Source organism: Canis aureus, chromosome 8 (assembly GCF_053574225.1).
Source record: "Canis aureus isolate CA01 chromosome 8, VMU_Caureus_v.1.0, whole genome shotgun sequence".
Lineage (NCBI taxonomy): Eukaryota > Metazoa > Chordata > Mammalia > Carnivora > Canidae > Canis > Canis aureus.
The window spans coordinates 68789882-68802679 of record NC_135618.1 but is presented as its reverse complement, the minus strand read 5'-3'; the positions used below and the strand labels follow the sequence as shown (position 1 = coordinate 68802679).

At 47.6% G+C, this 12798-nt stretch overlaps 2 protein-coding genes across 16 annotated transcripts in view; one reads left to right on the top strand and one right to left on the bottom strand.

The window, feature by feature from the left end:
• Positions 1-686: 686 nt before the first annotated feature.
• Positions 687-5779, bottom strand: MEPCE (methylphosphate capping enzyme). The gene is made up of 4 exons (XM_077907981.1): positions 3114-5779; positions 1694-1912; positions 1394-1520; positions 687-1289 (listed from the first exon to the last, which is right to left on the bottom strand). Exons 1-4 carry the CDS (start codon positions 4791-4793, stop codon positions 1237-1239), a joined length of 2079 nt encoding a protein of 692 aa, XP_077764107.1. The 5' UTR covers positions 4794-5779; the 3' UTR covers positions 687-1236.
• Positions 5780-6238: 459 nt separating this feature from the next.
• The window catches only part of ZCWPW1 (zinc finger CW-type and PWWP domain containing 1), a 75289-nt gene continuing 68729 nt past the window's right edge, over positions 6239-12798 (top strand). For 3 of the 15 annotated variants that reach the window (XM_077907987.1, XM_077907990.1, XM_077907992.1), the window contains exon 1: positions 9701-12659. In XM_077907987.1, coding sequence (XP_077764113.1) covers positions 12632-12659 — 28 coding nt within the window. In that variant the 5' untranslated portion in view covers positions 9701-12631. Of the gene's footprint in view, positions 6643-6743; positions 12660-12798 lie in introns of those variants that run through there. The other 12 variants (XR_013385382.1, XR_013385381.1, XR_013385380.1 and 9 more) reach the window with 10 other exon arrangements.

Here is a 12798-nt window from a genome sequence, read left to right as displayed (position 1 = left end):
CTCAACCCACTGAGCCACTCATGCGCCCTTGCACTACTTCTTTCTCATCACTAACACGTGGATGAGTCTCAGTCTGTTAGGCTTCAAGGAGTCCTTCTTTCTTAATTACCTGGCTCCAGGAGCCTGAGAGGCAGTAGCTATTTGCACCCAGTTATTGAAATTACATCCTTGTCTTTACTTGGAAGAGCCTTGTCCATGTTTACACCAGATCCAGGAGTGCTCAGTATTTGCTAAGTGAGTATCAAAGTCCCAAGAACACTGGACATGCTGAAGAGTTTCATGTTAATTACCTAGTCATCTAATTGCACATCACAGAAAAGGGGGGGAGGGGGTGTCCCTGGAGCAGGTGGGAAGGTCTGTTCAGTAGTGCCTTTTTTTAGCTCCACTGTTAATTTTTCCAAAGTTAGCCTTTGTCCCGCGCTCCCACAAAACATTCTTGTCAATGCATTTTTGGGGGAGGGGAGATGAACTCTTAAGTTTCACATAAAATTCACATTATACCTCTCCTTCTTGATTAGAGTTCTGACTCATTGTGTATAGATGTGACTAGCATTCAACACTCAATCTTCCCAACCACTGAAAAATCTGTCCTTAATTCTTGAGACTCCAGTTTGGGCAGAGGAAACCCAGGTGTTTTGGGAGGCACTAACCCTTTCCCACTAGGTAGAAAGTGCCAGACACAAGTGTGGGGGCCACTGCCTGAAACATCAAATTTATTGTGCTGTTCTTACATTCCAAACCCAACCCCCTCTCCCAATGGAGGTGAGCAGAGGGAAGGATTTTCACAGTACCTGCATGCCTCCCTGCCAAACTTCCCCTTCACTTAACCCTCAGTCCATCTATCTGTGGTCCATTGCAACAACAGCCAGGGACAAGGGCTGAGGAGAAAGGGGAATCTCCTTTGGAGAGCAGGAGGAAGAGGCCAGAGAACTTGATACCGCCCACCTCCCATACCCTAGGAGAACAGAGGTCAGCAAACAGTCCATGCCATCCAGCCCAGTGAGCTGGGGGAGAGAGGAAGATGTCGGTAACTCCAGCACAGCTGGGCTTGCTGCTTAGATGCCAGAGGTGTAGGGAGGAGGCTGGGGCAGCAACGTAGGAAAAGCTTTCTTTGCAGATCCATGAAAGGAAACAATTTTTGGAGCCAAAAGGAAAGACTTTGAGATACTTTCCTTTTCCCCCAGGTCCTTAAGAGCAGTGGGCAACTTCTTCACACTTTTCTGTTCAGGGGGCCACTCAGTGGCTGGGGGAACGGGCCTTGTGGAACAGGTACACAGAACGCTGGAAGCCTGAGGAGAGAATGTGCAATCAGGAAGGGTTGGCAGAACTCCAAGACTCCACAGCATCTGCCTTACCATCCCCTCCCCGCCTCCCCCAGGTCAGCCAACCTTACCTCTGGAAGTGTTGTGGGGTGTAGCCACAAGCTCATAGCTGGAGAAGCCCACCTCTGGGGATGTCAGGTAGGAACTGAAGTGCTCTGGCCTCAGCTGGATTCGATAGTAGTTCTTATAGATTGTTTCCTAGGCAGAAGGGCAGGGGACCACGTCAGCCTGTTGGCTTCTTCCCTGGTGTACAGTGATGCCCACCCAGGGAACCTGTCCACCTTGTTCAGAAAGTATTCCTCCTTTCTTGAGGCCTTTCTTGCCCCAACTAAAAGAAGGATATCCCAATATCCACCCAATTCCCAACTCACCGTCAGAGTCTTTCTCTTGCTGTAGGATGACCAAGGTTGGGGCTCTAGGACCAGGATGCCCCCAGGATGTAGATGCCGGTAGATTCGGCGAAACATGCGCTTTAGCCCCTCATCTCCCCAGTTCAGATGCACCCACTTGGTGAGGCTGAGGCAGAGCACCACATCATACTCAGGTGTTTGGGCCTCCACCAGCTCATCTCGATCCAGCACATAGTTACCCTGAGGGCAAGAATTGGGGGCAAGGTCAACAGAGACAATAAAAGAACCACTGCCTCCACACAACCTGCTCAGCAGCCTCCAAAACAGAAAGTCCTACAGCCTTAGCCCTTGGCCACAACCTTCTCTGACATTTGTCAGACTAACTCCCAGCCTCATTTTCTTGCTTTACATCCTCCTGCCCCTGCTTTCTGGTGGTGATAAGCCAAACATAAAAAGGGAGTGTGGATCATTTTACATTGACCAAGTTACCCAAAAGAGGTCTCCAAACTGGGGTGAAACATCAGAGGAAAAAAATGAGGGTTCTCCTGAGTCCATCTAGTACTTATTCCCACCCTGCAAACATTAAGCTGAGTGACCCAATGTTTTGCAAAGGTTCCTAACCCAGGTTTGAAAGGGAACCAACCTGTGGTTCCTTCCCTGGAATCAAGGTTGGCAAAGTTCCAGGCCTATTTCCTTTCTCCAAGAGAAGTGAAGAGTCCCAGCCCTTAGGAAGCCTTTTCTAGATGATAAATTCATCAACATCTGCAAAGTCATTTTTGCAAGCTTAACCCAACCTGCCACCACCAGTTGGCTTAACTGGAGTATTTTATGGAGAGCTATGTACAGTCAGGGAACAGACACTCTGAAGACTACCCTTCCCGGTTACAGAGGACTCCGACTCTCCCCATCTCACGATCTCAGGTCATCATGAGATGACCTATGGCCAAACTACTTGGGGTCCTGACCACCAACTCTTCAACCAACTCTGGATCTAAGTCCCTATCAAAGTATTAGTCAGCCACCACCCTATTCCTCCTCCCACCCCAAAACATTCCATGTCTGACACCTATCCCTTCATGCACCTGCATTCAGTGCGTTGGGAAAACTTTCCAACTGAACCAAATCTAGTGAGCAGCAGGAGCAGCCTGCAAGGGAAGGTGGACTGGTCTGGATTACAGTCCAGGACAGGAGCAGGGCAAAAGGAGTCAAACCCCATCTTGGGACCAGTAGTCATGACAAAGGAGCCTAGGTAGAGCCCCCATGTTTCCAGGTTATGGGGCGGGGGGAGACACTGTCAGTCACGATTCAGATCCCTGAAGATCTGGTTCTCCTGGCAGAGTACATGCAGAAATCCCTCTGGGTCATAACTTTCCTGTCTTATTCCCACTTAATCTCATCTTCACACCTGGCCCCTATACCAAGAGCCTTCAGACCCTCTTACCGTGACGAAGACAACATTGTTGGGGAAGACTGATGTGTCTGCTCCATCCAAGGGCACTTGGGGTGCAGCGATGGGACCCCGGCTGGCTGTCAGTGAGGCTGGGAAGCAGCTTCTCTTTCGGACGGTTATGGTCCCTTCCTCACTCTCTGCCCCTGGGTCCCCCTCAGAAGTCTGGGATGGCAGACGCAGCTCCTCAGACAGGTAGTGTCGGATGTTTTGGCGGGCCGAATGAATGAGTCGGGAATCGATATCCAGACCCACCATGCGGGATGGGCCCCACTTACAGGCAATGCTCAGGGTCAGATGGCCCACATTGCAGCCCAGATCTAGGACGTCCCGACCCCGAAACCACTCAGGCTTCAACACTCGAAGGCGCCCATCCTCACAGGAGGGATTGCGGTAACCATAGTACTTGCAATAATTCCCATACTGGAACTTGAGCTGTTGCTTTTTGAAGACTGCTGCAGGTAGTGGGTGGAGGTGGAGGTGGTGGTGGTGGTGGTGACGGCCTCCCCCACTCCCTCTGCCCTTCTCCTTGGGACCCTGGACTCCACCCCTAGCCCCTGCCTCTGACTTGCTGGAAGTCCTGCGACGTTTGCGATGTCGTGAGGAGGAAGACGGGGTTGCAGAGGTAACTGAGGCAGCTGGAGGGGCTGAAAGGGAGCCTGAGGGACCCTGGAGGGCAGATGGAAGGGGAGACACGACCTCATCCCTGCAGTTGATGGCTGTGTTGAGTTCATAGGGCTGAGGGGCATCCCGGTTCTGGCCCCTGTGCCGCTGCTGCTGTGGGGTGCCCTCCCCATGGAGTGAGGGAGTGAGGGGGGCTGTGGGGAGCACAGAGTGGCTATCATTCCCTCCGGTTGCCTGCTGCTGCTGGTGGTGCTGTCCCCGGTGTCTATGCCGCTTCCGACCAGTCTTGAGTGGCGATGCAAGAACTACCTGGGCCTCATCAGTGCAAGTATTGAGACTGAGCGGGTCAGTAATATCTTTGGGGATGAGGATCTCCACTGGATCTCGCCCCTTGGCTGGAAGTGGAGATGACTTAGGGGTCTCTGCATTGAGTGCGCGGCTCACTTCCTCATCCAGGAGGCTATTCAGGTTCAGTGGATCAAAGATATTGCCCCCCAGGAGAAAGTTGGAGGGTAACACAGAATCACAGTCCGAATTAACCCGCCTGCGCCTCTTGAAGGCCGGATGTTTGAAGCCTCCACCACTCCCTCCCACGTTACAACTATTTCTCCTCTTTCCCCCACCTCCCCCAGGGGGCCGGTGGGGCTGATAGCCATTGCGGGGTCGAGGAGGGGCAGGGGGACCCAGTTCTGTTCCGCCTCCTCCCCTTCGCTCCTCCCCAACGTCAGGGGGAGCGGCTCGCCCGTGGGGATCCGACAAGCGGGCCTCCCCATGAGACTGCGCCTGGGGGCCGCCCCCTCGTTGCTGCTGCGACTGGCCTCCCCGAGTGGATGTAGCCCCAGGGCTCTCCTTGCCGACCCCAGAAGCCGGGGCCCCCGTCGAGTGTGTGCGCGGGCCCGGCCCACGCTGCGTCCCGCCGCAGAGCTCCCCGGAGGCGGCCTCTCGGTGAGGTTGCAGCGTGGGGCCGCCCCCTCCGCCCGACTCATCTTTGAGCGGCGGCGGCGGGGCCGGCACCAGAAACGGCTCCTTCTCCGCCGCCATCTCGATCATTTCCTCCCCTTATTCCGTCCCAGTTGAGGGCAACGGGGGGGGGGGGGAGAACTAGGGGGCTTAACCCCCCTCCCTAGAGCCCGCTCCCTTCCCCCCTTCCCTGAGTGCGCGCGCAGCTCTGCTCTTCTCGCCTAGTCTCGCGCCCAAGCGCCTCCCCCGAAGCGCGCCCCACTCGCCCGCGAGACCAAAACAAGATGCCCGCGAGAACCGAACAACTCCAGGAATCAACCGCGCGTGCGCCAACGCCTTTCTCCTCCACCACTACCGCTTCGCCGCGAGCGCGCACTGCTAAAGCGCGTTCCTCTCGCCCCTGAATCACGCATGCGCACTCCGCCACCACCCTGGTTGCGCGCGCATGAGTACGAACCAACTTAACGGCTCCGGGAGTTTAAATATAGCCCACCTCAGCCCCCACAAAAGCCCACCACCCCAAACTGACACCCTACTTCCCTTCGCAGCTATGTCCGTCCCTACTGATATCCTTTGTCTCTGCCGCGCGATCCCACCCACCGTAGGCGGGGGACGGGGAGCTGGTGTGAAAAGGTCTCCTTGACACCCGACCCTTGTTCCTGAGGAATGAGTCTCAGCGGTCTCCGCCCGGCTCTAAACCCAGCAACCTCCCTACCCCGCCTCCTTCCTCCCCCTAGCGGGCAGCGCCTGCGCACACCCTTTTGGGCTTGCGCGGGTAGATACAGCACGTGCTGGAGATGACGCCCCTCCCTCCACCCTAGGGGCGGAGACTGTTACGTCGCTTCCTTAGATTTGGTACACGCAACGTGCGTCAGCACGGTTTGGAGGGGGCGTGGTCAACGAGTGGGGCGGACCTCATGAATTATTCATATTTCGATCGCCCCCTTTGCCCACCTACTTAGAAAGGCTTCCGAAGGAACGGAGGGGTGAACCTAAAAGTAGAGGAAGGGAAGGAGAGGAGCGTACAGACGGCTTGCCTACGAACTGTTCTCAGTAAAATACAATAAGTCATTGTAACTCACCCCCCTGGGAAATAGTCTCTGCTGAACTGAAAAAAAAAAAGGCACTAAAACAGCCGATGTTGTCCAACTTCCTCTTCCCCCGAAATGGCCGAGTCGTTCTCTCGCTCCTCCGCTTTACCCCAATGGCGATCACCTGGGGACACCACGCCCTCCTCTCCGCCTCCACACCCACAGCCCTGGCACCAACACCTCTTCCCACCACCCGACGCCTGCGCGCGAGCCCCTAGCCCGCCGACTGCGTCCCGACGCCCACCGCAGCCACCAATAGCAGCACATTCGCCACCACCACCGCCACCTCGCACGCAGGCCTTCCCAAGCACACGCTCTCTTCGCGCAGCCTTATATAAAAACGAGTGTGGGCGGGGAAGAGGGTTCGGCCTGCTTTGGGCCCCCTGCCTCGGCCAATGGGGAAGAAGCTGCTCGGCGCCCTTTCCACAGGGTGCTAAGGTGGCGCGTTCTCCCTGCCAACATAGCTTGGGGAGCGGGTCCTGTGGCAGAGAAGAAGGCGGGAGGGGCGACAGTGGGGTTGCAGATAGTCTCAACTAAAACATCAAGATAGGGCGTGAACGAGACTAAAAGGAAGAATAGGAACCAGGAAACGAAAAGAGGAAGGAAAAAGCAGTCTGGGGTAGAGAGAAAAGTTAGTAACAGACAGATGTGCTTCATGAACGATCAGGCGCTGCTCCCGCCGCCTAAAAAAAAAAAAAGTGAGGACACTGAGGATTATGGGATTTGTAGTTTTACAGGGCATTCGGCTGGAAGATGGCGGATAGAACAGCTGCGCAAAAGCAGAAGCAGTTTCGGCTGCGCATGCGCCCCAGTTTTGGATGCACGCCGCGGGGGTGGCAGCGCAGCTAGTGCGTGTCCTCACGCCTTTTCTTTGTGGCGGGAAAACTGGGTCGAGGTTGGAGGGGTTTGCGGAATTGCTGCAGTGGCTCATTCTGCTCTTTGCCTTTAGGTCCTCCTTGCTCCAGAAGGTAGCTGGCTTTTCTCCGGTTGCAGATGAAAGTGCTAGGCGCTGCCAGTCCTGGTACCCGTCGCCTGAGGAGAAATTTTCTCTTCTGGACAACCAACTCCTACCCCTCCTAAGAATCTCCACCGCAGACCTACCCTCCGCAAACAAACAAAAGTGACCCAGTATCCTGGCGGCCAATGACGGGCTGAGCAGGAATGAGAATACGGGTGCCTCCCCCGGGGGTGGGGGTGCGGTCGGGCCTCTAACGGGAAGTTATCTCATGGTGGCGGTTCCTGAGGTGGAAGAGAGGCTTGCAGCAACCCCCTGTTTTATCCACTGAGGGGAATCAAGGACTTGGACTCTGGTACCTCCGATCTTAACTACCGTCCTTAAGAGAGAGTTGGTGAGGGAAGAGAGCGGGGAAAATGCGGATCTCCAGAAGTTCTTACCTCTGGTTTGAAAGGCGGAATTAGGGTTTTTACTGTTCCAGACCATGGCACCTTGTGAGAGGAAATGGTGCAGGCATGTAGGGGTTCCTGGGAATGTGCTTAAGTGAAACCAATACACAAAGGCGAGTTAGTTTGGTAACGAGCACCAGTGGCAGTGTTGCAGCTGGCAGATAAGAGTCAGAATGAAATCAGCCCCCACAAAAGAAAACTTGTATTTTGGTGCTAAGTGGCCATATCTTTGTGCTTCCTTGCCCTCTGAACGGATAAGCTTCAGTTCACCGAAAATATATTGAAGAGATTTGGTACAAGGTTTAGTTCGTAGTTACCACAGTAAATGTTGTTAGATAATGGGCAGTAAAGGGAGCTGGGATCTTGTTTTTACCTTTTTTCTTGTGAAATCATGCTTGCCGAGGAAGAAAAAAAAAAAACCCACTATGGTTATTAATGGGGGCATAAAAATAAGCAGGGATCCACATGCCATTAGACATTGATGCCAAAAGGAAATCAGACTCCAAGATGAAAGATTTTAAATATAGTTTTCCAGGCTCACGGAGCCTGCGCAGACTGTGTGTCTGAGGAAAATTCTAAGGGGTTTACTTGTATTCTCTTAGACCAAGGATTCCAGGAATAGTATAAAGAGGGAACAATTAGATAGTTAGAAATTTGTGAACACGTTCTAAATGGGAGGGAGCAGGGTTAATGGTTTTTGAAAAATATTGACATGACTGAATTATTTAGCTAGGTCAGTTCTCAAGCTTATTGGTCTCAGAACCCTCCTTACTATACTCTTAAAAGTTATGAAGGACTCCAAAGTTTGGTTTATAGCTATATAACTTTTATATCTACTGATAGTAACAACACATTTAAATGAATTAATTATACTTAATAATTATGTAGATATAAATAACATTTTTATAAAAAATACATTTTCCGGGATCCCTGGGTGGCGCAGCGGTTTGGCGCCTGCCTTTGGCCCAGGGCGCGGTCCTGGATATCCGGGATCGAATCCCACGTCAGGCTCCCGGTGCATGGAGCCTGCTTCTCCCTCTGCCTGTGTCTCTGCCTCTCTCTCTCTCACTGTGTGCCTATCATAAATAAATAAAAGTTAAAAAAAAATTTTTTTTTTAAAATACATTTTCCTAAATGAAAGAAAATTTAGTGTGAAGAATGGTGGTGTTTTACATCTTTGCAAGTCTTTTCATGTCTGGCTTAATAGAAGACAGCTGGATTTTTATGTTTCTGATTTCAATCTGTTTCGATCTTTTGTTTTGGTTAAAGTATATGAGAAAATCCAGCCTAACATGGATAAGTAATTGGAAAGGGGAGGGGACCCCCAGAGGTCTTTGGATCACACTCTAAGAACTGCTGAGGGAGATGATTTCACCTTAAAATCACTGTGGTGATCTTTAGTGTTCTTCTTCTTCTTCTTCTTCTTCTTTTTTTTTTAAGATCTTTATTTGTTCATGAGAGACACACACAGAGAGAGAGAGGCAGGCTCCATGCAGGGAGCCGGATGTGGGGCTTGATCCTGGGACTCCAGGATCACTCCCTGGGTGGAAGGCAGACACTCAACCGCTGAGCCACCCAGGCATCTCAATCTTTAGTGTTCTAAATGAAAAAAAAAAAAAAAAAGTATTCTTTTTTGGAACACTTCATTCACCTTCTCTTGGTTCTCTTTATTCCTTATTTCCAAGTTCTTTTTCCCTTTTACACTCTTTCTTATGTTGGGTGGGTAGGATCTGATTTTTGGAATTTTCTTTTACTTTCTAACTTAAAGCATTTTTTGATTTTTTTTTTGCCTTTCTCATCTGAGGTAAAAACATACAAAACAAAACAACCCCTCAAATGTTAATTCCTGGCTCTAGAGCCCCTGGGCATTTAGTAGCTGGTCAGATGAAAGTTGGTGGTATTTTGTGTGTTAACTGGTTTAAAATTTTTTTCTCTCTCTCTGGACTACATTTTAATATTATTGTGGAAGAAGAAAATTCGTCTGAAACAGAGGAGCAGAGACTTGAGTTGTCAGAAAGTGACTTCCTGGCTTTCCCCTTTCTATTTAGACATTTTCTTTAAAAGTAATGTTCTTTACAAACACATTCTAGATTAAGGGGGAATTATATATTGCTGCTTATAGATTTACATTTTATTAACAATGATCCACAATTTATCCAGTTGGTTGGGGTGCCAGTAACACATTTTGGCCTAGAGAGGTCAGTATAGGTTTAGGTAATGATTTGAACCTAACCACTAGAAAATTTTGCATTTTTAAGTGGATCAAACACTTTATTTTTTCAAAACACTATTTAAAGAATTTGGAATTTAGGGCAGCCTGGGTGGCTCAGTGGTTTAGTACCATCTTCAGCCCAGGGTGTGATCCTGGAGACCCGGGATCAAGTCCCACTTCAGGCTCCCTGCATGGGCCTGCTTCTCCCTCTGCCTGTGTCTCTGCCTCTCTCTCTCTCTCTCTCTCTCTCTCTCTCTCTGTGTGTGTGTCTCTCATGAATAAATAAATAACATCTTTAAAAAAAAATTTGGAATTTAGAAAATAACCTTTTTTTTAAAGATGTTATTTATTCATGAAAGACACACACACACACACACAGTGGCAGAGACACAGGCAGAGGGAGAAGCAGGCTGCATCCCTGGAGCCTGAGGGTCTCAATCCCGGGACTCCAGGATCACACCGTGAGCCGAAGGCAGGCCCCAAACCGCTGAGCCACCCAGGGATCCCTAGAAAATAACTTCTGAAGTGGTAACATTGTCATGTTATAAAACGCTAGAGATATACAAGGGGGGTACAGTAAAAAGCTGTCTTCCACCCAGCCACCCAGTTTTATTTCCTAGAGACACTTCTGTCAGTTTTTTGTATATTCTTCCAGAGATAGTTTATGAATATTCAAGCATAGTATGTAGATACACACTTTTATTTTTTATTTTTTTCTCATAGAGTAAATAGACTTAGGGGTTCATGGTGATGATTTAAGATGGGAACAGTGAGAAAATGTGCTCCTTTATATAAAGGAAAAGTAGTCACAGAACTGCACATCTGAATTATTCACATTTACAGAAGTGAGACAAGGAACAAAAAAATACCAAAAGATAATTTGAAAATCCATGCTGTAGACACACTAAATTAAGCTCCCAATACCTTTTGAATTCATCTTGGGATCTAGAGGGAGGAATTCTATACCCTGAGTAACTGAATGTTCACCATAGTTTGGTCATTTGAGGGTCTTAAAATTTTAAGATCCTTTAAAAGGACATGTATATATATTATATATAAGATCTATTTTATGCTGCCTTTGGGTATCTTTATAATGGGAGATGACATAGTTGGAAGATTGAGTTTCAGGTCCAGGGCCTTCAAATTTCTCAAAACCAGCAGTCAGAAATAAGATCATTGAGTGGAATAAATGTGTTATTAGTAGAATTTAGAGGCAAAAGGCCTAGGTTCATCTTGGCTCTACCATGTATTAACACTGAGGCTTTGGGCAACTCACTTACTTGCCTTTTGCATATTTTTTTCATCTGTAAAAAGGGAAGCTGCCACTTTATGACCTCTGCAGACCCTCCCAGAGCTACAATGCTTGTTATAATTGTTATAGGAATAAGAATAGCTTACATGCGGTAAGCCAAAAGAACACTGGGTAGAAGGGTTATAAGAAATTTAAACTGATAAAACAAAAGGCATTTTCCTTCTAATTGCTGAGTAGAAATAGTACACTGGTGGAAAGTAAATTGGAAAAAAATGTACAAATTATTGCAATGTCATAAGATGATTCTTGGCACTCTGCTAGGCCACAAATACCTTATAGCTGTGTGCAGATGCTAATCTCTTCGGCCTTTGGTGTGGCTGGGGCCCTCATACTCCCGCCTCTCAGTTTTCTATGGCAGTGAAAAAACTTTTATTCCAGAATACCTGGAAATATAACTTTCTGTGTGTTTTAATGTGTATTTTTAATATATGCTTTCCATGTGTGCTGTAATATTAAAATGGGTTTGAAGCACTGAATCAGACTGTTGGGATATAGCATACCACAGTTAATAGCACAGACTTTAAAATCAGGCAGGTTCAAATCTTGCATCATCATCTATTAATTACCTATTATTATGTTTAAATTCCTCTTACCCTCAACTTTTCCAAGTTTAAAAAAGTAGTGATCTCATAGATTTACTGTGAGAATTAAATTAGATGACATATAAAAGGGTAAAGAATATAGTTGGTGCTCAATAAGTCTCCACTATTATTATTATTCACAATTTTCATAGTAATAATGAAGCATACTGGTGTAGTACAGAACATCAGTGAGTAAATAGCTATAGGATATAGAGTGAAGGTAATAGATTTATGATTTATTTACTGCCTATTATTTGCTTCCCTGGGGACCTCTGCTGGTTACCAAATATTTTTGAGCCATGAAGAGAAATTGCAAGAATCCAGCACGTTGGAAAATTTTTGGACTAGAAGATCTAAGTAAAGGGAAGATATAGATTATAGTGATGTTAAAAAGGGGGGTTCCCTATGCATAGGGACCTCTGAATTAGGTCAGAGAATTGCCAGATTATTTGTGTTTTAAGTATTTAGGAGAACCTTTTGAGATAAATTTGTCTGGAGAAAACTCTCACTTTTAAATTGTCAGGACTGTTCATACTACTACTACTACTACTACTACTACTACTACTACTACTTATACTTACATCTGTTAAAAACAAGACAACAGGCCCAAAATGCAGTTGCTTCTGTTAAGCTCCATGTCACCAAAACAAGACTTAAAGTTTTGACTCTGCTAGAAATAGAATCTTGGTTTATAGTCCATCAGGAATCACCTGATCAGCACTATTAGATAATCTGCCTAAAAGACACCTACCATCTCCTACAAGAAAGTAAATTTGCAATAGCTAATTTGCTTTTTTGCCTAGTGTAACTTCCTTGTTCCTGCTCCTCCTGCTTATAAAAGTCTTTCTGCTCTTTTGAGCTTCTTTGTATCTGCTAGATCAGATGCTGCCTAACTCATGAATCATTGAATAAACTCAGTAAGATCTTCAAAATTTACTCAGTGATTTTTTTTAATGCATCACTACCACTACCACTTCCACTATTGATGCATGCCTGCCTTATGTTGGACATGAATCTAATCCTTAAAACACCAAGGATTGTTGCTAATCTTTAAAACAGTAACTATCTCTCTGTGTCTCTCATGAATAAATAAAATCTTAAAAAAAAACCAAAACAGTAACTCTCATTATCCCCTGGCATGTGATTAGCACTGCTGAGGATATAGAAGTATAGTCAAGAGGGCAGAAAATGTAGTTCAGCAGTCCTAGGCAAAGATCTTGAGCCCAAGATGACAGAGAAGAAAGTTTAACATCATGTTCCATCAGAGTTCTAGCAGTTACTTTCTTTTTTCTAACAGAGGCACAAAGAAAGTGTAGCTTCTGAGCTGAATGATGGCAATGCTGCAGAGTAAAGAAGGTGAGTCAAGAGTGATGGAGGTTCATGTTTTGTACATTTCTCTCATTTTTCCCTTTTTTCTCAGTCCTTGGATGTCTTGATACCCCTCCCACCAAGGGGAAGCTCAGGATATATACATTCTGTGTCCACTTTGTTAAAG